Raw genomic sequence first — 25,513 nt, 5'->3', positions numbered from 1 at the left:
CGAATTTTCCAGCATGAATTACTTAATATATAGAGGGTATGTTCTAGGCATGTCTTACATAAGCAGTCAATGTATTTTCCTAATGGTTCAGTTTTAGACCCCATACCTACTGCTATAGGTCTAAAAGGAGGGTCAGATTGATTTTTGTGCATCTTCAGTATACCAAACAGTGTGGGGATCAGTGGTTCAGATACCGTTAAAAATCAAAAGTTATTGTTATCTGTAAGTCCTTGCAACAACAATTCATTCAAAGAGAAATCAGTTTTGCTATTGACAACATCAATTTCATTCTTCAGCATTCTTTATAAGTACACATCAGTTGTATCAAGAACTTTGAAAAAAGCTATTCCAGGGTTCGTGTGAATAGTAACATAAAACCCAGTTTTCACTAGAGTCAGAAACACAGAAGTAGACACCAACAGTACCACTGATAAACAGATAAAAAACAAGCTTTATTCGACTCAATTTAAGAACTGAACTAAACGCTTTAGGCCTACCTTGTCAGAGACGTTATCAGAATTGCAGTAAGCAGCTGCAATTTACTAAACCAAACCAAACCCAAATGAGGCAGAAGATGGACACTGCAATAAAATCCACTGGTTTAATAACAAGAAATTGTTATTAAACCAGTGGATTTTATTGAGATGTGTCAATCTTCTGCCTCATTTGGGATTGGTTTTGTTTGACAAATTGTTGGTTTTCACGCATTTTTGGACTACTTGGGGGAGTTTTTTGTGTTTTTGTTTAGCTGCAATTTACTATTTAAATACTGACCCACCAATCAGTTACCATCAGATAATTCTATTAATGAATGAATTAAATAAACTGGATGATACAGTTAATCCTCTAACTTTTGGAAATACAACCTTTCTTAGTAAATCAAACAAAACAATTTACAACAAATGTAATAAACATTGTTAAATATAAAAATAAGTAATAAAACTAATATATAATTTGAAAACAATTAATTCACGTAAGTAATTGTAAAAATATATATAAAACCTGAATTTGTGTTAGAATGTTCATTAACTGTGCAAAATCACAACCTGTTAGCCCAGTTGTTTAGAACACTCATAATAGATGTTGAGTCATTGAGGCAGGGGGATGGCAAGCATTAAGTCTCAATTCCCACCCCCTCTAGCAAATCTCATAAACCTAACTACAGTAAAAAATGTAAATTTCTTAGTTTCTACAAGAGGTCGAATGCTTTTATAGGGCATTATTGGAATGGTGTTCTTTAATGTAATAAAGATATTCCCTCACACAGTTTTTCAGTCTGTTGATTGGTTTTACCCACATAAAAGGCCATATAGGTACTGCATATGGCAATATAACCAACATGGGTAGTGTCACAATTACATTTACCCGGACAGATTAAACTATGATGGAATCCCTCTACCAATAAATAGGGACCCTCATGTATAAATGAAGACTTCTTTATGTTACTGTTCACAAATACCCTGGAATAGCTTTTTTCAATATACAATTTTGGGCTGGGTACTGCCCACTGGATTTTCTGTTTTGGTTACTAGTATTTGCTGTAGCGAGTGGTTATTAAATTCTGTGTATACATATGTTTATAAATCTTGTATATACTATTGTTTGCATTCGGCTTGGCTAAATGCTGTAACATTTGTTTTATTCTCTGTCTTTGGGCAAAATGTAAAATTGCTTTATTGTGATCAGTGCATTACCCCAGCTAACAAATTCAAATAAAAGTAAATAAATTAAAATGTTGAAGGCATAGCCCCTTCAACTTCTATGTCATTTATCCTGATTCCAGGCCTCCTTAGTGTGCCAGACCTTGAAAACATTTTCAGACTTCCCCGAGTCTGGGCTAAAGTTAAGTGTTGGAGATCGACTACGTTTTTAGATTAAGCGTCCCTATAGCATGCTGCAGTTTAGATTCTGTTAAAACACAGACCGAGGGGGAAAAAGCAGATTTTACCTATAGGGATGTCTGTCAGTAGTGTTACAGAAAATAAGTGAGTGGATCTGAAATTTACTGGAGGAAATGAGCAAATGGACTCAGGGTGTTGGGAGCAGATAACTGGAGGGAAAGGTAAGGAAGGGAGTGATGCTAAGCATGAGTTTGCACTGTAGGTTAGAAATTGCTTTCTCTGTCAGCGATTATTAACAGAACATAGGCAGAGAAAGGGAATGGGAGTACTATGTTAAAGACTAGCTTTGGCAAAGTTTTTTAGTCAAGTATAGAGTAGAAGATGCAATTTAAAAATGAATAATTAGCATGGGATACAAAGTATTGCATAATAAATATAAGAATCATTGAAAGTTAGAAAATATTAGAAATGTGAACAGAAAGACAAATGAAAACTGAGCAGTTTGAAGAAAGGTTAAGGATTTTTTTTTTTTTTTGCATGAAAGTGTTCCCCTTTGTATTTTTATACCCCTAGTAAACTTCAGAGGCCTTTTTTTTTCCTCAAGTAGATGTTAAATGTTGGAGCTATGATGGGGAAGAAACATGGTTCTTGGAAATATGACAGGCTGACAGTTTTAAAAATTCTCTACAGAGTACTTTGACAAAAAAGTGTTGAAGGAACAAATGGGTAACTAAGGAAATGATTATTTTGAACTTGGTTGTAGGATATGAATTGCCTGTGGGGGGAAAAAACAATCATTAGAAAATGAAAATAAAAATGTAGATCTGTAATGGAAGTATTGAATAATTGTAAAGGAGTTAAAATTATTGGAGGTGGGATCTTAAGAAATGGAAAGGAGTGAATTTCATAGAAATAAATGGAGTTCGTGGGAACCATGTTCAGTTAGAGGAGTAAGGTTTAAACAGGTGGGAGGTGAGCAATAATATTGAAGTGAATGAGTAGAAAACATGAATGTATTATTGCATGATAATGATAATGGAAACCTTTATTAAGGTTAGGTTTATTTTTTATTAATGCACATTCATGCATCCCATCACATTTTAAATTGCAACATGAGTTAGAATGTTATTTCTTGAGGAGCAACTCAGAAATGACATTGAGGTTGTCTGTTATAGGGGGAAGTCCAGTTTGAACAGGCCTCACAAGGTCTAGTGAATGACGTCTAAAGAAGAAAATGGGCTCATCACTATGGAGGCTGTTTTATGATCCTCTGGATCCCCTCCTAAACGTATAACAGGAACGTGCCTTTTCTCAGACTGTAGCAGACAGTTAAGCATCACTTGGCCTTTACCCATACTGTGTTAGCCACATCTTACTCAAAAGGAGGATTCTGTCAGTCTACCAACTCCAGAATCCAAAAAGCACACGGAGGCACAAGGAAGACCTTTAATACAACGATAATCTAATAGTGCAAAGCGCTTTTCGTCTCTTACTATGAAGAGACTTCTTCAGGCAAAATCACATAACAATTCATGTTACTTATATACTACACCCCTCCCCTAATTGCCATTAATTGACATGATTAATTTCATTACTATATACTGTTAGTTATATGCTAAAGTTAAACTGTTCACTAAATACATATGCTACATCTCCTTCATAGAATTCATTCACAATCTATATTACTGCTCCTCTAGTATCTAAAAATACTTATTTAATCACTAGAAATTTGTTTAAAACACATGTTAAAACAACTTCATACTATAAAACATTTCTTATTGCAAACATAATAAAAATAGATGTATATAAATATGTATAAAAATATGTATATAGGAGTAATAAAAATATTGTTATACTATAAAATGTATAAAACATGTAAATAAATAAATCTGTAACCATTAATTTAGGCTACCTCAACAAGTTTTTCAGTTTGAGGATGCAGGTGATAGAATAAACTTAATTTAACCCAGGTGGCAGATATGCCCTAGTTTGTAGCTGCCAGCATAATTCTAATTTTTCAAGCATCAATGATTACGGGACACCCCTGCCATCACAATTGATACAATCAATTGCCCTGAATTTAAAAATGTGATCTGTGTGGACATCAATATGTCTGGCTAGTGCATTTTCTAAGTTATGGTTCCTGATATAAATGTTCATACACCCTCTCTCTTAATTTCCTATCTGTCTTGCCAATGTAATAGGAGGGGCACTTTTGACATTGTGCTAAGTAAATCACACCCTTAGATTGACAATTGAATCTGTATTTCGTAGTGTAATTACGTTCCCTGATATTAAAAGAAATTCCTGTTGTCATGTGAACGCAATATCTACACATACAGCACTTGAACATACCTTTACTTCTCCCGTGTAATAGCTGGTTACTTTTACATTCTAAAATGTTCTTTAAGTTTTTACCACGCTTGAAAACAAATTTGGGTGACACATTAAAATATTCTTGAATAGTGTGGTCATTGATAATATATTCTCAATTCTTAGATATAATATTCCTTATGGCAAAACTATCGGTACTGAATGTTCTGATGAAAGCTAAACTTAAATCATCACTGGTAGATGAACCCACACTATTACTTGAATGCACTATTCCAGTTTCTAAGGGAATGGTATTTTTCCTAACAAGCAGGAATTGTTTATAGGCCCCCAGTGTCTTTTTGGTTATAACCTCTTCGGTCAAAGGATCTAGGAAACTCTGAGGATATCCTCGATTAAGAAACATTGATACTAAATTTTCACATTCCTGTCTAAATTCATCTTCCTTGGAAAGCATATGGGCAGCTCTAACTAGTTGGCCCTTAACCACTGATCTTTTTTGGCATGTGGGATGGCAGCTGCTGTAATGTAAAAAATTGTTACAGTAGGTTTCCTTTCGGAATATAGTTGCTGTGTAACAGCAATTTTCAACATCTTTTTTTCAAAAGTACATCCAAATAAGATATCTGACTATAATTAAAAACATAAGTAAAAGATAAAAAGTCAGTCAACATGTTGAAATAGGAAACTAACTGCCTACCCTCAATTTCATTCCCCTGGATTAACATAAATATGTCATCCAAATAATGTGTATAAAACTGGATTTGGCATGATATATGGGCCATATCAAATATATACTCATGTTCCCAGTGGGCCATAACAAGGTTGGCAAAACTGGCACCACATGGGGAACCCATTGCCACCCCAATTTTTTGTAAATAATATTTACCATTTAATGTAATAATGTTAAAACTCAAAATCAAATCTAATAATTCTTCTATCAAAGAAATCTCTGATTCGGGTGCTTTTCTAACACGTAAAACATATTTTACCCATTCAATGCCAAGTGCTTGAGGTATAGAAGAATATAAATCTTTCACATCAACTGTTAAAAAGTTACAGTTGGTAAATTCAAGTTCATTAATATTTGATAAAAAAGTCCACGAATCCTTACAAATTTGTTTTTCACTCATAAGATATTTTTTCAGGATGTGGTCAACTACCTTGGCACACGAGTAGGTGATACTGTTACTAGCATCCACAAGAGGTCTCATTGGGGGGGTCATTTAAACATTTGTGGATCCTTGGTATCCCAAATAATAAAGGCAGCCTAGGTGCTGGCATGTGTAAAAAAAATTAAACATGTCAATATCAATTCTGTTTTCTATAAACATGTCGTTAAGGTATGAACGTATACTATTATATGCAGTGTTCATTTCACTTTTAGAAACTTCTTCATAAGTTTCAGTAGCTGTAATATTTTCCATACGACGGATATAGTCATCGCAGTCCATTATAACCACTCCACCTCCTTTGTCTGGCTGCATTATTCTCATGCCAGCATGTTGTAATGACTTAAGCTCATCTCTTTCATCCTTAGTAGTGTTAAAGACATTTCTATTGTTGTTAGTGTTCATTTTTAAACAATTGATGTCTAATTCACAAGCACGTTCAAACAAGGACAACATAGGATGTATGGGTGGATTGAAAGTACTAGCTGCTCTAAACACATTAGTAACTGTGGTATTTTCACCAAACATAATTTTCAAATTTAATTTTCTTATAAATAGTTTCAAATCAATCAAGGTTGTCGAAACATCAGCCTTACTGGCTGGAACAAATGTAGGTCCTTTTGCCAACAAGTTAATTGAGACTGGTGCAATATCATTGTTTTGAAAAGTTGTAAACTTTAAAATCTTTAGCCTCATTATGAAGCACTTTACAAGTTTCACAATTACTTACAGAAAAAACGTTTTAATCAAATTTCTAGTGATTAAATAAGTATTTTTAGATACTAGAGGAGGAGTAACATAGATTGTGAATGAATTTTATGAAGCAGATGTAGCATATGTATTTAGTGAACAGTTTAACTTTAGCATATAACTAACTTTAGTATATAGTAATGAAATTAATCATGTCAGTTAATGGTAATTAGGGGAGGGGTGTAGTATATAAGTGACATGAATTGTTATGTGATTTTGCCTGAAGAAGTCTCTTCATAGTAAGAGGCGAAAAGCTCTTTGCACTATTGGATTATCGTTGTATTAAAGTTCTTCATTACGCTGTCCTTGTGCTTTTTGGATTCTACAGTTTGACTACTTTACTGGTTAGTCTACCAACTCCCACAAATGGGCTTTATTAAGAGACCAAGAGAACCTCATACTGCACTTGTGACAGAAGTCTTAGAGGTGCTCCCTCACAAAGTGGTCTGAAATTCTTCTCTATCCTCCTTCCATTTCCATTTTCTGAAGGGGACATACGGTTTCTACCCAGTCCTGGGCTTCATAGACTTCAGTCAGCACACCTGTTATATCCTGTGTTAGTTTATGTGACTGGTACAGCTGGCTATGCCTATTACCTTGTCAGTGTTTGGGGTCTGCACTAGATATTCCTCTAGTTTGCTTTGGGAAGGCATTATTTCTAGTACAAAGTATAGCCTTTTGTATTTTTTTCTGTTCCCAAAGTGTCTACTCAGGTGTTGGCTTTGGCCGAGGACTTGCAGTAAAAGAACACCTGTGTGTCCCCATGCCTGGATGATCGGCTCCTGATGGCTGAGTAGAGTGGTTCTCTGATAGGATTCCTTGAGGGAACTCTGGTTGCAGTCCCTGAATGGAATGAATTGGAAGCAGTCATTTCTGCTGTCATCTCTGAGCTAGACATACTGCTGTGGTGATTATTCCTGCCCATAGAGAGCCTAGAAAGTCTTGATCTTTTCAGCCTGGAGAAGGACCCAGTGCATGGCCCATGCTCAGGTCCCACTTTGATTTCTTGGTTTGATATACCACTGTAGTCTTAAAGGTGTCATTTGCACCCCAAAAGGTCAGGGTGTTGCTGGGGACTCTGAAGTGTAAATGGTCGCTGAGCCCACCCTCACAGATCTCTATATGGCAGATGTGAGTCACCAGGAATGCTGTTCATTTCCCACCAGCTTTTAACAGCTGAACTTGTATCAGGTTCTGGCAACTGATGATTTCTAATGAGTTGTGAAGTGCAACACCTTTCTAGCACAGTTAACAGACATGGTTCCCCAACCCCCACCATGAACAGGACTTCATTCCACTTGTTGTAGCGATGGCAAATCCAGAAAGTATCAATTAGTAAATTACATCTCAAAGGAAGTGAATGTGTAGGCAGATTCTCTGAACTGTTGCTCCAATCCTTTCCTACCTATGTCTGATGTGTGTCTTTGGGAAGTGGCACACTGCAAAGGTGAACCCATTTGCCACTTGGGGCAGAGTGCCTCTTTCCCTGTTATGTTTAGTGCAGCATGCCAAGTCGGAGTTCCTAGTAGATATAGTCTACATCTTGTGGCTAAGGATGATTTCTGTACAACTTCCCCTATTTACTCAAGTTCCTTGTCTCCTTACAAAATACAAAGAGAAATTACTAAAACGTATCTTGTTCATCCCCGTTGACTGCGATGTGCGTGTGGTTTCAGGCTCCTGTCTTATGTGATCCAAGAAGTTCTCCCAGTATCAGCTATAGGTCTCCTGTGGTTGGAGTAACAATTTTGATTATTGTTGTAGGCCTACTAATCTCACTTGACCTTCTAACAGTGTTTTAAGAAGTGTTTGGGCCTCATTTTGCACCTCAAGACATAGCATTTTGCACTTCTTTTTGCTACTCTCCAGCTTCTTCCAATAAAGTAGATTGTACTGCTTGGAAATCTGTCCAGCTGTAGACCTGTTAAAGGGGGTTACCAGTATTACATGTACAACGTCTTTGAGGGTCTTCTCCTTCATAGGTCCCAGGTACCCCTGATTCACAAGTACACACAAGGAAAGAATCCCTTTTCTCAAGGATAATAGCAAAACATTTGCAAAAAAAAAGAAGAGCACTACTGGGTCCACACTAAAGGAGTCCATTAGTTTAGGCTGGCTTCTGAAGCCAAAGATAAATTCTAAGTCCATTTTTACCTGTGTTAGAAAACAAATGAACAATTGCCTGTATTTCTCTGAACTTATTCATATGACCCAATAGACATTGCTAATGTTCTTGTAAACAAATTTAGTGACAACTTCATTCCCAAGACGTGTATTCAAAGCCAAGAAATATGACTCATATGCTGAAAGTGCTAACCAAGACCAAAAGTTCCTTCATGGGAGCTGACAGTGTACCTGGTTGCTTTTTTAATAGTGTTAAACACTTGCAAACACGCTCCTTAAACTGGCTTTGCACATAATGAGTGGTACACTGCAGTAGTGATGTCCTTCTATAAGGATAACACAAAAAGCCGACCGGACCCCTGTGGCTCGAACAGACAACCGCCAGGAACTCTGCAGAAAACACACTGATGTACCAGTAAATCACACTCCAGTCAGGCACCAGTCAATGAAAAAACTCTGATTTAATTACACAAAACACAGGTTTAGCGCTTTCATTTACACAAGGCAAGACTTCTTCAGAACCAATAAACTCAGATTACATCTACATATTTAAAGCAATTTTGGCGCCAAAATCCAACATCATACATTCCATATAATTAATAATACATATGTAATACATTATACCTGTCCCTAAAAAAGCTAATAAAATGGATATAGCTTATGTATTTATACTAGAATATTTAAAACATTAATAAAACTTTTTACTAGTAGTAACAACAAACCACTAGTCATAAATTATAAAATTCTTTTGTGTTGTAAATCTTAATTGTACAGAATAGAATGAGTAAAAAATGCAAATTGTAGTTAGAGAGTAAAAAATGAAAAATGAAGTATGTATATTAGTAATTCTAATGACGGTTTTAAGTCTAAAATCTTTAGAAAATCTACCTCCTCCAATGATTATATACAGTTTGGTAGTTGTCATCCCCCTCACATCTTTCGTAATGTTCTCAAGGGACAGTGCATTCGTGTTGCGAGAATGTGTTCCACAAGACAGGACATGGAAGATCAGATGAGCACTGTTTCTGACATGTTTTTGGCTAGAGGATATCCTGTGGAGATGGTGGAGGATGTGACCCAATATGTCATTAGATCATGGGGAGACAAATATGTTCCTCTGTTAGGAGGCACATTTGTAGGTAAGAACACCCAAAAGCAAGCGGTTGGTGATAGAATGAATGTTTGTGTTATCATGTTTAACCCTTACTCTAATTTGGTAAAGGAGATTTTGAACAGACACTGGGATTTATTTTTAAGCTCTGAGGACACTGCTTTGGTACTGGGTATCCATCCCATTAGTGTGTTCAAGACTTCTGTTAACATCAAGAGGATTGTTGAGGGGGGAAAGAAAAAGGATTTGTGGAAAAATAAACATGAGCACACTAACAAATGTGGTAGGTGTAGGTACTGTCAATACATCAGTGAGAGAAAGACCATTAAATTGTGTAATAAAAATATAACTATATGTTATGGTAGAAAAGGGAATTGCAATTCTATGCGTGTGGTTTATTTGGCTACTTGTTCTTCCTGTCAGGCGTATTATATAGGAAAGACAGAAAGAAAGCTAAAAACCCGTATATATGAACATCTTTACAAAATCAAAAAAACTGATATGAACAATGCATTAAGTAAGCACATTAGTGAAAAAGGCCCCCATCACTGTTTTACATTTACAATTATTGACCAAATAGGGATAAGCGAGTTTGGGGGTAATTGGAAGGTAGGATTGTCCTGTTTAGAGACAAAATGTCAGATTTTGTGTGATGCCACTTCATGGCCAGGTCTAAACGAAAGTATTAGTATTAAACCTTTTTTACTTTTGGACCGTGGCTAATACCTTTTTTAAATATATGAAAGTTTTTTCACATAAAAAAATTTTTATGCTTGGCATGTTGTATAGTGCTTGGTTTATTACTATTTTTCCAGCATATTTGTGCACATACTTCATTTTTCATTTTTCATTTTTTACTCTCTAACTACAATTTGCATTTTTTACACATTCTATTCTGTACAATTAAGATTTACAACACAAAAGAATTTTATAATTTATGACTAGTGGTTTGTTGTTACTACTAGTAAAAAGTTTTATTAATGTTTTAAATATTCTAGTATAAATACATAAGCTATATCCATTTTATTAGCTTTTTTAGGGACAGGTATAATGTATTACATATGTATTATTAATTATATGGAATGTATGATGATGGATTTTGGCGCCAAAATTGCTTTAAATATATAGATGTAATCTGAGTTTATTGGTTCTGAAGAAGTCTGCCTTGTGTAGATGAAAGCGCTAAACCTGTGTTTTGTGCAATTAAATCAGAGTTTTTTCATTGACTGGTGCCTGACTGGAGTGTGATTTACTGGTACATCAGTGTGTTTTCTGCAGAGTTCCTGACGGTTGTCTGTTCGAGCCACAGGGGTCCGGTCGGCTTTTTGTGTTATTGGTTGTTCACCACATATCCTTCTATAAGGATGGCAGCTAACACAGGTAAATTACAGACCTATCAACCTTTAAAGCCTCATCTGCAAAGCCATGGGATATGTTAGAACTGACATCATAAACTGCAATATCAAGTATCCTGTTAGACTTGACCCCAACAAATTGGCTTTGTGAAGGGTAGAGTTTGTCTATTTAACCTGGTAAATTTCATTGAAAGGTTTCCCAAGGCTGTAGATGGCGGCCATGCAGTGCATGTAGCATATCTTTCCCCATGCTGGCATCATACAAAAGCAACATGCTTTATAAAGTGTCCCATATGTGGAAAGATTGATAGCAAACTGGTTGAAAAACAGAAACAGCGCATTGAGATTTGCAGGTGCCTTGCAAGAAGGTATAAAAGCGACCATTGTTCAGGGGTTAGTGGTGGGACCATTTCTGTTTGGTACTACTCAGATTTCCAACAGAGAACCAAGACCTCTACCTAACACAGTTTACAGACTACTACAAACTGGGGGTTGTTGTTAAGTTGTCATATGACAACTAAACCACCCAGAATGAGCTCTCCCTAATAAACTCATGGTGTACTAAAGTGCAATCAAACTAATGGTAAAAGTGTAGTGTTGTTATTTTTGGTTGACATCCCCTCCCCTCTTCTCATCATGCTGTATAGACAATAGACCACTATAACATGATATAATTATATAACATGATATAACATGAAAATGTAGTCAGAGACCTAGGTACTTTGTTTGATAGCTGTGTGTCTTTTAACCATCATGTGACATGGGTTGTGCCAGCATATGACAGGCATGTCTTAATTATGGAAACATCAGAGAATAAATGCGTAATTGGATTGGAAGAGAGGATAAACCCAAATGTAAATCCACCAGTAAGGTGTCCCCTCATAAAACAGTTGATAACAGCTGTGATGCCCCTCCTCTGGCCCAGTAATCAAGGAGCCTGAATCCTTACCACTGACACTGGTGAGGGACATTTACTTGGAACAATGATAGCTACACACAGTATTTCCAGATGCAGCTCTCAGCACCAACGACAATTTCCCTTAAGGACACACCAGGAACACAATCAGTCCAGGGTCGGGGTTTCCCTCTGTCTCTGTCCAGGCCCCCAGTAAGACTCCGCATTAGCATGGCTATAGAGTTGAGTCCTCATCCGAGTGTCCCAGGCCAAGTCCTCCACCACCCTCTCTGTGAAACCAGTGCTGTGTGTCCCTGCTCCAAGTAGCTGATAGACACACACTTTGAGATTTGATTTTCATACACAGCCATACACATACCTGGGAAAAGCTGGCACAGGTTTGCTAGCTATGCCCCTCTGCCCAGACTATAAGGTAGTTACTGCCACCAGGACACTCCAAAGCTAGCTATTCTAAGGCTCTTACAAGGGACCCAATTATGCCATGTGATATTAATACAAATGCTAATGTTGACCAAACAGCAAGGTTTTCAGGAGCGGCCACAGTGTCACCAAATAAATATAAGTACTCTCAAAGGTTAAAATATTCTCTAAAGGACCAGTCACAATGAAAAGTTTAACTATATTTAATAAATAATAAAAGAACATGAAAATACTATATCTATTTACAGTAAACACCAGACTTTGTCAGAGGAATTATTACAATAACACAGATGAATAGGTTCACACAGGTACAGAAAAACAATACTTAACCAATTTTACTATATTGTCCTGACTTGTCTAAATAAATACTGATGTTATGTGGTCCTATCTCGCCTCCATTCTTTACTCACTGGTTCGGAGCCGAGAATCTGCTCCGACTCGGCCAACTATTTCTTTAGCACGAAGTCTCTAAGTGGCTGGGCTAACCCGGTATCCCAAGATGCACCTCGCCCTAGTCCCTGATCTCGTTTGCCGCTCGTAGAGTTAGGACGTGGTCTCGCTTGGCTGTGGCTAAGTACCCTTTTCAAATACTTTTCTAAGTATTTTAGTAGTCAGTTGTATTGCAAAAGCTATTTTAATAGCTACTCTTCTTTTGTGACTAGTTCTTGTGAGTTTTTTGTGAGGACTTTGTGTGTTTGTGGTATCCCTCTGTTTTGCGGGCTAGGCCCGTTTAAGTTATAGGACCTAGTCCTCTCCAGTGTTGTCCCCTTGTATTTTTTGTACTGGTCTTTGAGTTGTGGGTAGTTGTTTTCCCTCCAAGAAACGTTTAACTTAGAGTTTACTTGGCTTTAGTGTGTTTTGGTTTTTCCCGCCTTCCTCTTGTGTTGTCTCTGTCGGCTGAGTGTTGTGTGGTTGTTATCATGTCTAAAGAGCAGAAAGAACATAAATTCTCTGGGTTTAAGAAGTGTACCAAATGTGGCTACAAAATGTCCGTTACAGATGAGCATTCCATCTGTGTTTATTGTCTGGGTGCTATTCACCTACAAGAGTCCTGCAGTTTTTGTCACGTGTTTAGCCCTAGGGCACTGCAGGAAAGAAAAAAATAAACTGATTTTGAAGGGTCTGATTAAGCCTTCCTTTGAGGAGGCCTTAGATTCTTCTTCATCTTCTAGTGCTAAATCTAAGCCTGCTAAGGCCAAGAAAAGATCTCCGGCTCCGTCTGCCTCTTCGGAGCCTTCGGAGAAGGTTTCAAAAGTGGATACTTCCTCCTCGGCTCCATTGTCCTCGGGGCCGCAGGAGAAAGTTTCGGTTATGGATACTACCTCCTTGGCTCCATTGCCCCTGGGGTCGCAGGAGGTATCTGTTGTACTGGAGTCGACCTCGGCTCCGATATTATTGGAGCCGGTCACCCAGTGTCAGGCATGAGTCTCCAGGTAGGAGATCCTGATCTCCTTCTATTTCTTCCAAATCCTCTAGGCTGTCTGATTTGGATGTGGATAGGTGGTCCAGAGGCTCCTGCAGTCGCTGGTGTTAGCAAAACTTCGGCTCTGGAGCCAGTCCCTGTCCTGGTACCGATGATTCCTCCTCCGAGCACTCATGTGTCTTCGGAGCCGGAGTGCCCCGTGCTGAGTGATGTCCTTGTGTCGGCTCCGATACCCCAGGTGAGTCTATCTGAGCTGGTGTTGGCTCCAACCATGTCGGTTCCGTCCCCTGGTTTCGGTACTCTGGTTTCCTCAGTCGGACCCGAGGGGGATACCTCGGGACTCCTGTTGGTTCCGAGTCTCCCTCTCGGTGCATCGGCTCGGGGGATCTCGACTCTGGTCGTGGTCTCGGAGATGGGTCGGTCCTCGGATTCGGGGGGACCTGCCTTCGAGGCCATGAGGAGCGCACTGGCTAGATAGTCAGTCACATCACCTGGATTGGTCACTCTGTTCCCATGCACCCCGGCTAGAGCCTCTGACGCCCCCCTATCCATGGATGGCGGAGCCCGAAGGTCTGGGGATACCCCCTTGAGCGGTCCCCTACTTTCTGAGGGCCCGTCAGAGTCGGTGCTACCTCTAGCCCACAATTGGCCTCCCGGTCTGGTCTACGCTTTCCCTCCGTTTCCTCTGTTACCAAGAGTGATTCAGAAAGCCATATCCTTGGGAAACAGGATGATCCTTATTGCCCCACACTGGCCTCGACAAGTATGGTTCCCCTTTCTTCAGAAGTACGCAGTAGATGGTCCTTGGACTCTGGACCCAGTGCCAGACCTCCTGACTCACATGTCAGGCCAGCTCCATCCATCACTGCGAACCCTCAGGCTGACAGCCTGGCTACTCCACTTCCGTCACTAATTAGACAGCATTCCTTTTCACCGGTGGTGGTACACATCTTGTCTTCATCTCATAAGTCTTCTACCAAGAAAATTTACTCCAGCAAATGGAAGAGATTGGGCTCAGGCTCAAGGTTTGGACCCCTTCACAGCCCCAATTCCATCGGTTTTAGATTTTTTAGCAATGCTTTTCCGTCAGGGCTCTGCGCCCGCTACCATTAAAGTGCAATTGGCTGCAATCTCCAATTTCCATACATCTTACGAACCCTCTCTTATGGGCCATAAACTCTGCAAGGCCTTCTTGAAAGGTGCTTGGCTACTTCGCCCTCCTGTGTCAAAGCCTGTCATGCCATGGGACCTAAACCTTGTGCTACAAGCCATCACTTCACCCTTTGAACCAGCTGCCACCTGTGAACTGAAATTTTTATCTTGGAAAATGGCGTTTCTGATAGCCATTACATCGGCCAGAAGAGTATCAGAACTTCAAGCTCTGTCCTTTCATAAGGACAGAGTTTCACTGAGACTTAACCCATCCTTCCTTCCAAAGGTGTCATCCACTGTTAATCTCCATCAATCTATCGAGTTACCAGTGTTCTTTCCAAATTTTTCCAATAAAGCAGAGTTCAGGTTCCATCAGTTGGATGTGCACAGGCAGTTGAGGTTCTATTTACAAAGGACTAAACAGGTTAGGAATTCTGATCAGCTGTTTGTGTCCTTTTCAGAGAACAGAGTAGGTTGGCCTGATGTTCATCGTGCATACAGCTGCAGTCATAACAGATGGGTTCTCCTGCCGTCAGGCGGGTCCTTGGTCGGCCGAATTCCAAAGTCTAGGTCCGGCGTCGGTTGTCGTCGTTTCTTCCCTGACGTCAGTGCGACAGGGGTATAAAAGAACCAGCCGACGCCATTTTCTTCAGTCTTTCTTGCCGCGCGGTGCCCGAAGCAGAAGCAGTTCACAAGTGCCGGTCGGCCAGCTCCTGAGATTACGAATATTTCTCAACCGAAGACTTCTTGAAAGCTAAGTACCCCGTTGGGGAAACTTTTCTTGCCTCAGACCGATGTCAGACAAAGTTAATAATTGCATTTCATGTGGGAAGCAAATACCGCATAAGGATTTCCATTCCCTCTGTATACCTTGCTTAGGCCCAGACCACGACGTCTCGGCCTGTCGTTTTTGTGCTACATTCAACAGATGCACTATTAAGCGTCGGGCAGAGTTCGCCCAACACTATTTTGGCAAAAAGTTTAATTACAACATGTCGTCGGATACTCCGACTCCAGTTTTGAGTAAACGACGTAAAGATAAGGACTGACATACGAGGTCCGCGACTTCTACCGACACCACGCTAAAGCCGACTACATGTGCTCCGGTTCTCAGCGAGGCGCCTACGCAGCCCCTGACTACCGATGACACTTCATTAGCGGTGTCTTCTGTGCCCGAGGTCGCAGGCTCTTCGGCCCTCACCCCGACTACAGATACCGAAGTCACTCTTGGTGGGGAAACTCAGAGTTCTGACAGGCCTGCCACCTCTCAAGATGTCTTCAGGCCTTCTCCTTCTTTTTCCATTAAGGCTTACACTAAATCTAAAGCAGCCATGCATTCTAAAAGACAAGCTCCACAGGGCCCCTCTCAAGGCCCCATGCCTAAAAAGCAGATGCTCAAAATGGCTGAGGATTTGATTACTCTTATCAGGGGTTCTCAACCCCCCTCGGACAAAAGGCCCAGAGTGGAGGAAGACTACCCTTCCTCGGACCAGGCCTCCATTAATTCAGAACATTCTGAGGACCAGGAACATTCTTACTCCCCTTTCGAAGATTCTGATGCAGAGGAGTCCATTCCCTCTGCCTTCCCCCCCCCCCGAGGATTATTCTTTTGGGGAAACCTTGCATACCTTGAGGGAACACTTCCACTGGGAAGGCCAAGAGTACTCAGACTCCAAGAAAAGTCTCAGGGAATTTCTTTTGCTCCCTCAGCACAGGCCTCTGGCTATACCTCCTGTCTTAGACATACTAGATGATGTGTATTCAGAGGCCAGCCTTAACCCAGATTCTTTACCTCCAGCTCCAGTCAAGCCTGACAGGTATTACCGGGTTCCTGATTCACACCAATTCCTATACAAAAGCCATGCGGCTGACCCAGAAACTATTTCACAGGGTCCCAAGGGAATTAAGGCCTCCACTGCCAAAAATCCATTACCTTCAGAGAGAGATTCCAGAGCTTTAGAAAGGTGGGGGAAAAGGTATACACCTCGCCACTTTAACCATGAGGGCTTTAAACTGTCAGTTCCATATGTTAAAGTATCAACAGTTTTTTTATCTCAGTTGAAAAGCAAAATGTCACAACCTGAACAACCAGACTTGAAGGAGTTGCAGGATTTGTTGCATAGTGCAGAGCAAGTGGGTAAACATACCTTGCAATGTGGTTTTGATGCTTTAGAGGCCTCTTGTAGAGCTGCTGTTACAGGATCAGTCATACGTAGACATGCTTGGCTCAAAGAGCAAACCTTACCAGATCATGTCAAAGCTAAATTACTAGATGCACCTCTTCAAAAAGATGTATTGTTTGGTGTTAAAGCTGAGGAGGTATTAAAGAAAATGGAGGAAAAGGCAAAATCAATGCAAACAGTGAAAGATTTCCTACAGGTACAACCGCCACGTTTCAGTAGAAATTGGCGTTCAAAAAATTGGTCCTTTCCAGCCATGGACAGACCTCAGAGGTAGATACAGGCGCCCGAGAGGTAGAGGGCAATCTCAAGGATCATTTAGAGGCAGACAATGGCAAACACCTACACCAAGAGGGGGTGAGGATAGTTCACAGCCATTCAGAAAGCAGACCCAATGACTTCCCCCTTTTCATGCCAAGCAAGGCTCAAATGGCAGCACCTTTAGGCGGAAAATTGACATTATTTTAAAAAAATTGGCATATTGCCACAAAAGACAAATGGATCCTGGACATTATAGACAAAGGCTACAGATTCCACTTTCACACCCTTCCACAAATGAGAGGCATGCCAAACCTGCCACACAATCAAAGGGCAGAGGCACAAAAACAAATTTCAGATCTCATGGACATGAAAGCTATTCAAGAGGTACCTGCACAAGAACAGGGTCAAGGTTTTTATTCCAGACTATTCCTGGTACCAAGGAAGGGCAAACATTGGAGACCTATTTTGGACCTATCCATCCTAAACACATACTTACTCGTACCAAAGTTTAAGATGCTCACATTACAGCAGCTTCTTCCCATGCTGGGCAATGAGTCTTGGCTGGTAACATTGGACCTCAAGGAGGCATACCTGCATGTCCCAATCAGACAAGATTGCAGAAGATACCTCAGATTTCTTGCAGGTTCGTCCCATTATCAATTCTCTGCATTGCCCTTTGGCTTATCTACTGCGCCCAGAGTGTTCACAAAATGCCTGGCATCAGTAATTGCCTTCTGCAGACTTCAAGGGATACAAATATACCCATATCTGGATGACTGCCTGATCCAAGCAGACAGCAAACACACTCTTCTGAAACACCTGCCATTTGTAATAATGTTGTTGAAATCTCTGGGATACACAGTCAACAAAAAGAAGTCAAGACTAATACCCTCTCAAACAATAATTTTCCTGGGTGCCATCTTGGATACAAACACCCAGATGGCTTACCTCACGCCAGAGAAACAAGGGCAATTAACTCAATACTTCAGAAAATTGGCAACCTTCACCAGGCTGACTGCAAGGAAAATCCTGCAGGCTCTGGGATTCATGGCATCTTGCATCCTGCTAATCCCATGTGCAAAGCTGCATATGAGGAAACTTCAATGGTACCTAAAAAACTTATGGTCTCAACACAGCCACAGTTTGGAAGCAATCATACCACTGATTCCATGTCTTCAAAAGGAATTTCTGTGGTGGGCTCAAATATGCCAAAGAAACATAGGTCTCCCATTCTGCAAGCCTCAAGCAAATCAAGTCATCACAACAGATGCCTCGGACTACGCCTGGGGGGCGCACATGACAGATCGGTGCATTCAGGGCAAATGGTCACAAAAAGAAAAGCACCTACACATCAATCAAAAGGAAATGCTAGCAGTAATAAATGCTATTATGGCTTTCAAAGACCTACTGCATCCAGGACAACTATTGATAAGAACAGACAACACCACAGTGATGTGGTACATAAACAAACAGGGAGGAACTCATTCATATCCCCTGTGCAGACTAGCTATGTCCCTTTGGAACACGGCTCTGGAATTGCAAATCCAACTTCAAGCACAATTCCTGCCAGGGAAGGAAAACACACTGGCAGACAACCTGAGCAGAAATATGACAGATCCACACGAATGGAAGTTGCATCCTCAAGTTTTCACAATGATCATTCAAGCATGGGGAAGGCCAGACATGGATCTCTTTGCCACCCACAGAAATTACCAATTGACAAAATTCTGCTCAAGGACCTTTCATCCACAGGCCTGGAAAGTGGATGCACTCTCGTTCAGTTGGACAACAATGACAGTTTATGCCTTTCCACCTCTTCCACTACTGGCCAAAGTTCTATTAAAAGCCAGAGCAGACAGACCAAAGATGATTCTCATTGCTCCAGACTGGCCAAGACAACACTGGTACCCACTCCTGAGGAGCCGGACGCATTCCCCACCATGGATCCTGCCTCTAATGCCTCTTCTACTGACTCAGCACAACTTCAAAACTCTTCACAGTCAGCTGAAAACACTCAATCTAGCCGCATGGAGGATTCCTTAAATTCACAGCAGACCCTACTCTCCAAGGAGGTGCAGGATGTCATTTTGGAGGCCAGAAGGCCTTCCACTAGAAAAGCCTACTCCGCAAAATGGAAACGGTTTTGTGTCTGGAATCAGAAAAAGGGTCAGAATCCTGGAATACTGAATTTACCTCAAATACTACAGTACCTAGCCGAGCTGCTAGGCAGTGGACTTTCATTCTCATCCATCAAAATCCATGCCTTAGCCATTTCTGCAGAGTACAACACTGATCCCCCTTTATTCTCTCACCCTCTCTTAAGGCAGTTCCTCAGAGGGGCTAAGAATATAAAACCCCCAAGGAAGAAACCAGTACCTGCTTGGGACCTCAATTTCATTCTAGAAAAACTAACCCTGCCTCCTTTTGAGCCAGCTGCTTCAACAGATCTGCAATATTTGTCATGGAGAACATCCTTCCTTCTAGCTATCACCTCAGCACGCAGGGTTTTGGAACTACAAGCCCTCATGGCTGTGCAGCCTTTCATCATTTTCCATCAGGACAGAGTTTCCTTATGAACCAATCCTTCATTTATGCCAAAGGTAGTATCCAGGGTCGCCTTGAATCAGGCTATCCACTTACCTACCTTTTACCCTAATCCACAAAACAAAGGGGAGAGGTTACTACATTCCTTGGATATTCACAGACAGCTCCGTTATTATTTGGACAGAACAAAGCCTTTCAGAAAATCAGAGCAACTCTTGTGTCCTATGCTACAGGTGCTCAAGGGAAGCCTGTTTCCAAACAGACAATCTCAAAATGGATAGCCCACTGCATACGCTTTTGTTACTCTTTTCATGGTAAAACTGTACCTACAGGCATCAGATCTCACTCCACAAGGGCCACAGCTACCTCTGCAGCTTTCCTCAGGGGGGTTCCTACAAAAGATATTTTGGAAGCAGCTACTTGGAGTTCTGTACATACTTTCTCCAAGCACTATCACCTACCATTATACTCCAAAACTAGAGCGGGCTTTGCCACTGCAGTCTTGCAGGGCATCCTGGCTCCACCTAGCTCCACTTAGTGCCTACTACCCCTTTATTAGATTTGGGATTCTACCCATCTGTTATGACTGCAGCTGTATGCACGATGAACATAGTACAGTTTTGTACCTACCATAAATGTAGATGTTCGAGTGCTAATACAGCTGCAGTCCAGGTTTCCCTCCCTCCTTCCCCTCTTGGGACAGGCCTTATGGCTAACACCTCCTCATACAACCTCATTGGGGTATTCTTTTATGGTGTATTTGCTTGCAACTACTGTTTTTTGATTATATTGCATTTGCTTTATTACATAAATTTATGTTTTGCCTTCCTTCTGGGGGCACCTGACATCTGGGGCAAGAAAAACTGAAGAAAATGGCGTCGGCTGGTTCTTTTATACCCCTGTCGCACTGACGTCAGGGAAGAAGTGACGACAACCGACGCCGGACCTAGACTTTGGAATTCGGCCGACCGAGGACCCGCCTGACGGCAGGAGAACCCATCTGTTATGACTGCAGCTGTATTAGCACTCGAACATCTACATTTATGGTAGGTACAAAACTGTACTTTTGCAAGTGCACAATTTCTAAATGGGTTAAAGATTGTATTTCCTTCATCTACTCGGCAGCAGGCAGAAGTTTACCTTTTCCCATCAGAGCTCACTCTACCAGGGCAATGTCCACATTGATAGCTTTCCATGCCAGGCTTTCACTGGATGATATTTGTGCTGTGGCCACCTGGGCCTCTCCTCACACCTTTATCACTCATTACAAGTTGGACGTGGCTTCTAGGGGCCAGGCTTCCTTTGGTTCCACGGTTCTCAGGAGTATCTTTCTATGAGCCTCCCAGGATAGAGGTGCTGGGGACGCTGTCCCGTGAGTAAAGAATGGAGGCGAGATAGGACCACATAACATCAGTTAGTTATGTACTCACCATAACGATTGATGTATGTGGTCCATCTCACCTACATTTTTAATTACCCTCCCACCTGCCCCCTTTGTAGAGGATTTGGAGGAACATTGGCTCTGTGAACCCTTCAAGGTCAGTTGCCTTTTCTTTCTTGGCTGGAATTCCTTCCAGTGTTGGTTATGTATGGGTTATGATTGGTATGGTTGCAAACAAGATCTGGGGCTAGGTCGAGGTGCATCTTGGGATACCGGGTTAGCCTAGCCAATTAGAGACTTCGTGCTAGAGAAATAGTTGGCTGAGTTGGAGCTGATTCTCAGTTCCGAACCCGTGAGTAAAGAATGTAGGCGAGATGGACCACATACATCGATCATTATGGTGAGTACATAACTAACTGTTTCCTACTTACTTAATAAAGCAAGGCAAGATGAAGTGGGTGAATGGTCTTGTGAGTTCCAAAAATAGACTGCTCTGAGATTTCTCTGTTATCTAGTATTAAAACATCATTTCAGTGCTGGATTACAGGATGATGTCACATAGGTCTGGTCATCTGACTTCTGGTTCCCATACTACCCCCCCTTACTAGTAACTGAGCCAGAATCTCACACGTTTTACCATACAAACAGAACATTGCTAATATGTGTTATAGCATCTAGAAACTATAAAACCATTTCAACAGTTCTACCCTTCCAGGGTAACAGTTCACTGTTAAGGACAGTACAGCAGGATTTCTAGTCCTTGTTTTCACAGACATTTTGTCTCTGGCTGCAGTCAGAACTGTGAGATACAATCTTTATGGCCTAAATTAAGTAATTTAATCTCAGGATATTTTGCTAAAAGTTAGCTGGGGCTGAGCTTAACCTCTTCTCTTCCTGTGTTCTCTGTGACAATATACATTTAATCAGTTATGATAGTACAGTCTGACATACATGCATATTTCTTTTTTGTCCAGCAGGACACACTACTGATACATTTTTAACACAAGCAGCTCTACAAATACATTTTTCAATACAAGCATCTGTACAAATCTGTTTGATATACAAATAACATATAATTCTTTACAAAACTGTCCTACGTCTCCTGGCATAGCTGGCAATACCTCATATTGTCACAATAGCATTTTTTTCCAGTTGTCATTAAGTTGCCAGAAACAACAGTTGTATGTTTTACTTAGGTGCTCCAGCACATATTTACACTGTGTTGGTGTGTATATATGCAATATTTATATGTAAGCCATCAATATCCCACTAAACCCAGGTGCCTGTTTTTCCCCCTCATTTATGTTTGGTGGTGGTCTGCCATCTACCATGTCATTTCCTCCTGAATTTCTGAAGGCAGAGAAGAGATCAAGGCATTTTAGCAGTGATTCAAAGTATTACTTTTGTTTGACCGTTTTAGTATCTAATTTGTCATATTATTTGAAAGACTAACCTTCAGGTTGCTAGAAAGGTAATAGAGTTTTCACAACTCATGAGAAATGATAGAATGATCATAAGATTTTTTTCTGTCCTAGTCTCTACTTTTTTTTTTAAACATCAGTACCATTCAGGTTACTTCAAAGCCATCAGCAGATATTGGGTGAGTTTCCAAAATCCTATTGTAAGTAGCCATACCTAATTCCTAAATACAAAACAACAGTACACCACAGTAGTTTGGAGAAACTTAAGAGTATGGCTTTTGGAATCCTACCCATAATATTAATATATCAGTATGGACAATGGAGTTTGTTTTCTGTGAAAATCTCTTGTAACTGATCTGTTTTGCTGTATTTTCAGGATCGATTGCGAAAAATGCAGTTAGAATTAAATGAGCTTGAGAATGTGGAAGAACCTCAGTCTGTGGATATATCTGCACTTGTAAGTATACGTTTTTCTTCCTTCACAGTTTTTCGCAGATCTAAAATGACTGATAATTCTTCCATTTTGTTTTTGTATTTTAATTGCTGATAATTGATATTGGCACTTGTAAAGGGAAATGAAATTCTGCTCTTCTTCTAGCAGTAGATCACTTTTCCGTGTAAAGCCTTCTGTTCTTATTTTTGAGACGGACTGACAGTAAGTGGAATACATGCTTTCTCTCTGGTACAGGGATGTTTTTTTTAGTGAACATTGCACTCCCCAAGTCTTAGTTTCAGTAAAAGAGAATTTATCATAATCTGTTTTTCATTTTTTTTTCTGGTACCAGATGTCATTTTCATTTAGTCACATTTTAAGTCGACTGCTTGGAAATATTTTTTTAATTAATTGTGAGACATTTTTGCGGATGCATAAACCCAGCAGATATTTCTTAAGTACAAGAATCACCTTGTGGTGTCCCTTTTAAAGTCTGTGGCACAAAAACAGTCACTTTTAAATTGTGTCTGTACAGTTTGGTTGTCATCTCCTAAGCTTATCTCGTAGCTGGTGACATTACAAAGAATTCACTGGATGTTTTTCATGTTTCACTGTTGCAGTCATTACATTTGGGTTATCTGCTTGCAGGTAGCCCTTAGCCGGCCTGATTATCAAAGTCTTGGGTCCTGTGTTGGTTGCTGTCTCTTCTTCCATGACGTCAGGTAGTCAGGGGTATAAAGCATGCAGCCGACGCCATTACATCAGTCTTTCTTGCCGTGCAGTGCCCGAAGCAGAACCAGTTCGCATGTGATGGTCGGCTGACTCCTGAAATTTTTGTTTTCGAGTTTCAGAACCGAAGTCTTCAAAAAAGCTAAATACCCTGTTGGGGATCCTTTTTCTTGCTCTAAACCGATGTCAGTAAAAGTTAACAATTGTATTACTTCTGGAAAGCAAATACCTCATAAAGATTTTCATTCGTACTGCACTGCCCAGACCACGATGTCCCTCGCTGTCGGTTTCGTGCCTTATTCAGCCCTCAACTATTCGTCATCGGTTCATTTTCACATCAAACTATTTCGGTACTCGGTTTAATTATCCAGAAATGGCTTCGGTAAGCCATCCAACTACTGACATTCTGAAAAAATGTAAAGACAGAGAGACCGCATAGGTCCAAAGCTGCCGACAACGCTTCCATTAAGCTAGTCGTCAGTTTGCCGCTACTCAGGCACTTTCGCAGCCCCTGATACCCTCTACTTCATTTTTGCAGGCCTCTACCGAGACCCATTCGGAGTCCGGTATGCCACGAGATGCTTCTTCGACTATGGAACCTGTGGATGTCTCTACCTTGGATGGGTCCGGAACCGCTGTGCAGGCACCGGCTTCTGAGGGTGTATTCAGGCCTACTGACTTGCATATCAGACCGATGCCATCTTCTTCTTCAAGGCCTAAAACTTGATCCACACCTAGAAAACTGATGTCCAAACTGCATGGTCAGGCCCATATGCCTAAAAAACAAATGATAAGAATGGCTGAAGAGCTTATTACTCTAATTAGTGCAAGCCAGCCTTCTCCCTCTAAGAGACCTAGAACTGATTTTCCTTCTGATTCTTCTTGTCAGGATTCTGAGATTTCTGTTTCTTCTGATGACCAGGATTTGCCCTTATCTGCCTATGAGGATTCTGATGCAGAGGACGCCATTCCCTCTGCTTCCCCTCCAGAAGATTTCTCTTTTGGTGAAACTTTCCACACTCTTAAGGAGCATTTCTGCTGGGAAAGCCAAGATTACTCTGACTCCAAAAAGAGGCTTAGGGAATTCTTACTCCTACTTCAACACGGGCCTTTAGCTATCCCTCCTGTACTGGACATTGTAGATGATGCCTTCTTGGAGTCTAGCTTGGCCCCAGACACTTTACCTCCGGCTCCCAGGAAACCTGACAGGTATTAGAGTACCTGGCTCTCTCAAGTTCCTCTTTAAGAATCTTACTGCGGACCCAGAGACCATTTCACAGGGACCCAAAGGTATTAAGGCTACTACTGCCAAAAACCCTACCCCCTCTGACAGTGATTCCAAGGCCCTGGACAGATGGGGTAAGAAGGTTTACACTTCTGCTACTTTGTCCTTTAGGGCCTTAAACTGCCAGTTTCATATGTTAAAGTATCAGCAGCATATTATTGGATTACTTCAACAGAAAATGATGTTGATTCCTGACTGTGCTGAAAATAAAGAATTACAGGATTTCATGCATTCTGCTGAACAAGTTGGTAAACATACTTTGGTCCTTTCCTATCTCTTCCAGGCCTTCTCAGTCCAAACCCAGGACCAGCAGACCACCTAGGCTACAATCTCAAGGTACTCACAGGCCTAAGCAGTGGGAGGCTCCCACTTCCAAAGCTGGAAGTAATAAGACACCCCCGTATGGTAAACTGTTACAATGACTTAACCTTAAACCTTCCAAGCCCTGCTCAACTGACTACTCCTCTAGGGGGAAAGATTGCCGTGCATGCAAAAAACTGGGAACTCGTTACCCAAGACAAATGGGTTTTAAATTAAGGATACAAATTCCACTTCCACACCTTACCAACCCTAAACGGTTGGCCAGACCTACCCCCAAATCAGTGGGCAGAGGGTCAACAGCAGGTTCTCTCTCTTCTAAGTATCAGGGCTATTCAGCCTGTCCCAGCAGAGGAATGGGGGCAA

At 40.9% G+C, this 25,513-nt stretch overlaps 1 protein-coding gene across 1 annotated transcript in view; it reads left to right on the top strand.

Moving 5' to 3' along the window:
* SMC6 (structural maintenance of chromosomes 6) overlaps positions 1–25,513 on the top strand; it is a 1,850,548-nt gene that overhangs the window by 1,315,746 nt on the left and 509,289 nt on the right. The window contains exon 19 of the mRNA XM_044068538.1: positions 22,759–22,839. Within this exon, the coding sequence (XP_043924473.1) occupies positions 22,759–22,839 (81 nt within the window). The remainder of the gene's footprint in view (positions 1–22,758; positions 22,840–25,513) is intronic.

The sequence above is a fragment of the Protopterus annectens genome, chromosome 1.part0 (assembly GCF_019279795.1).
Source record: "Protopterus annectens isolate FY-2018-M chromosome 1.part0, PAN1.0, whole genome shotgun sequence".
NCBI lineage: Eukaryota > Metazoa > Chordata > Ceratodontiformes > Protopteridae > Protopterus > Protopterus annectens.
The sequence above is the reverse complement of the archived record's forward strand: the minus strand, read 5'-3'. Positions and strand labels throughout refer to the sequence as shown.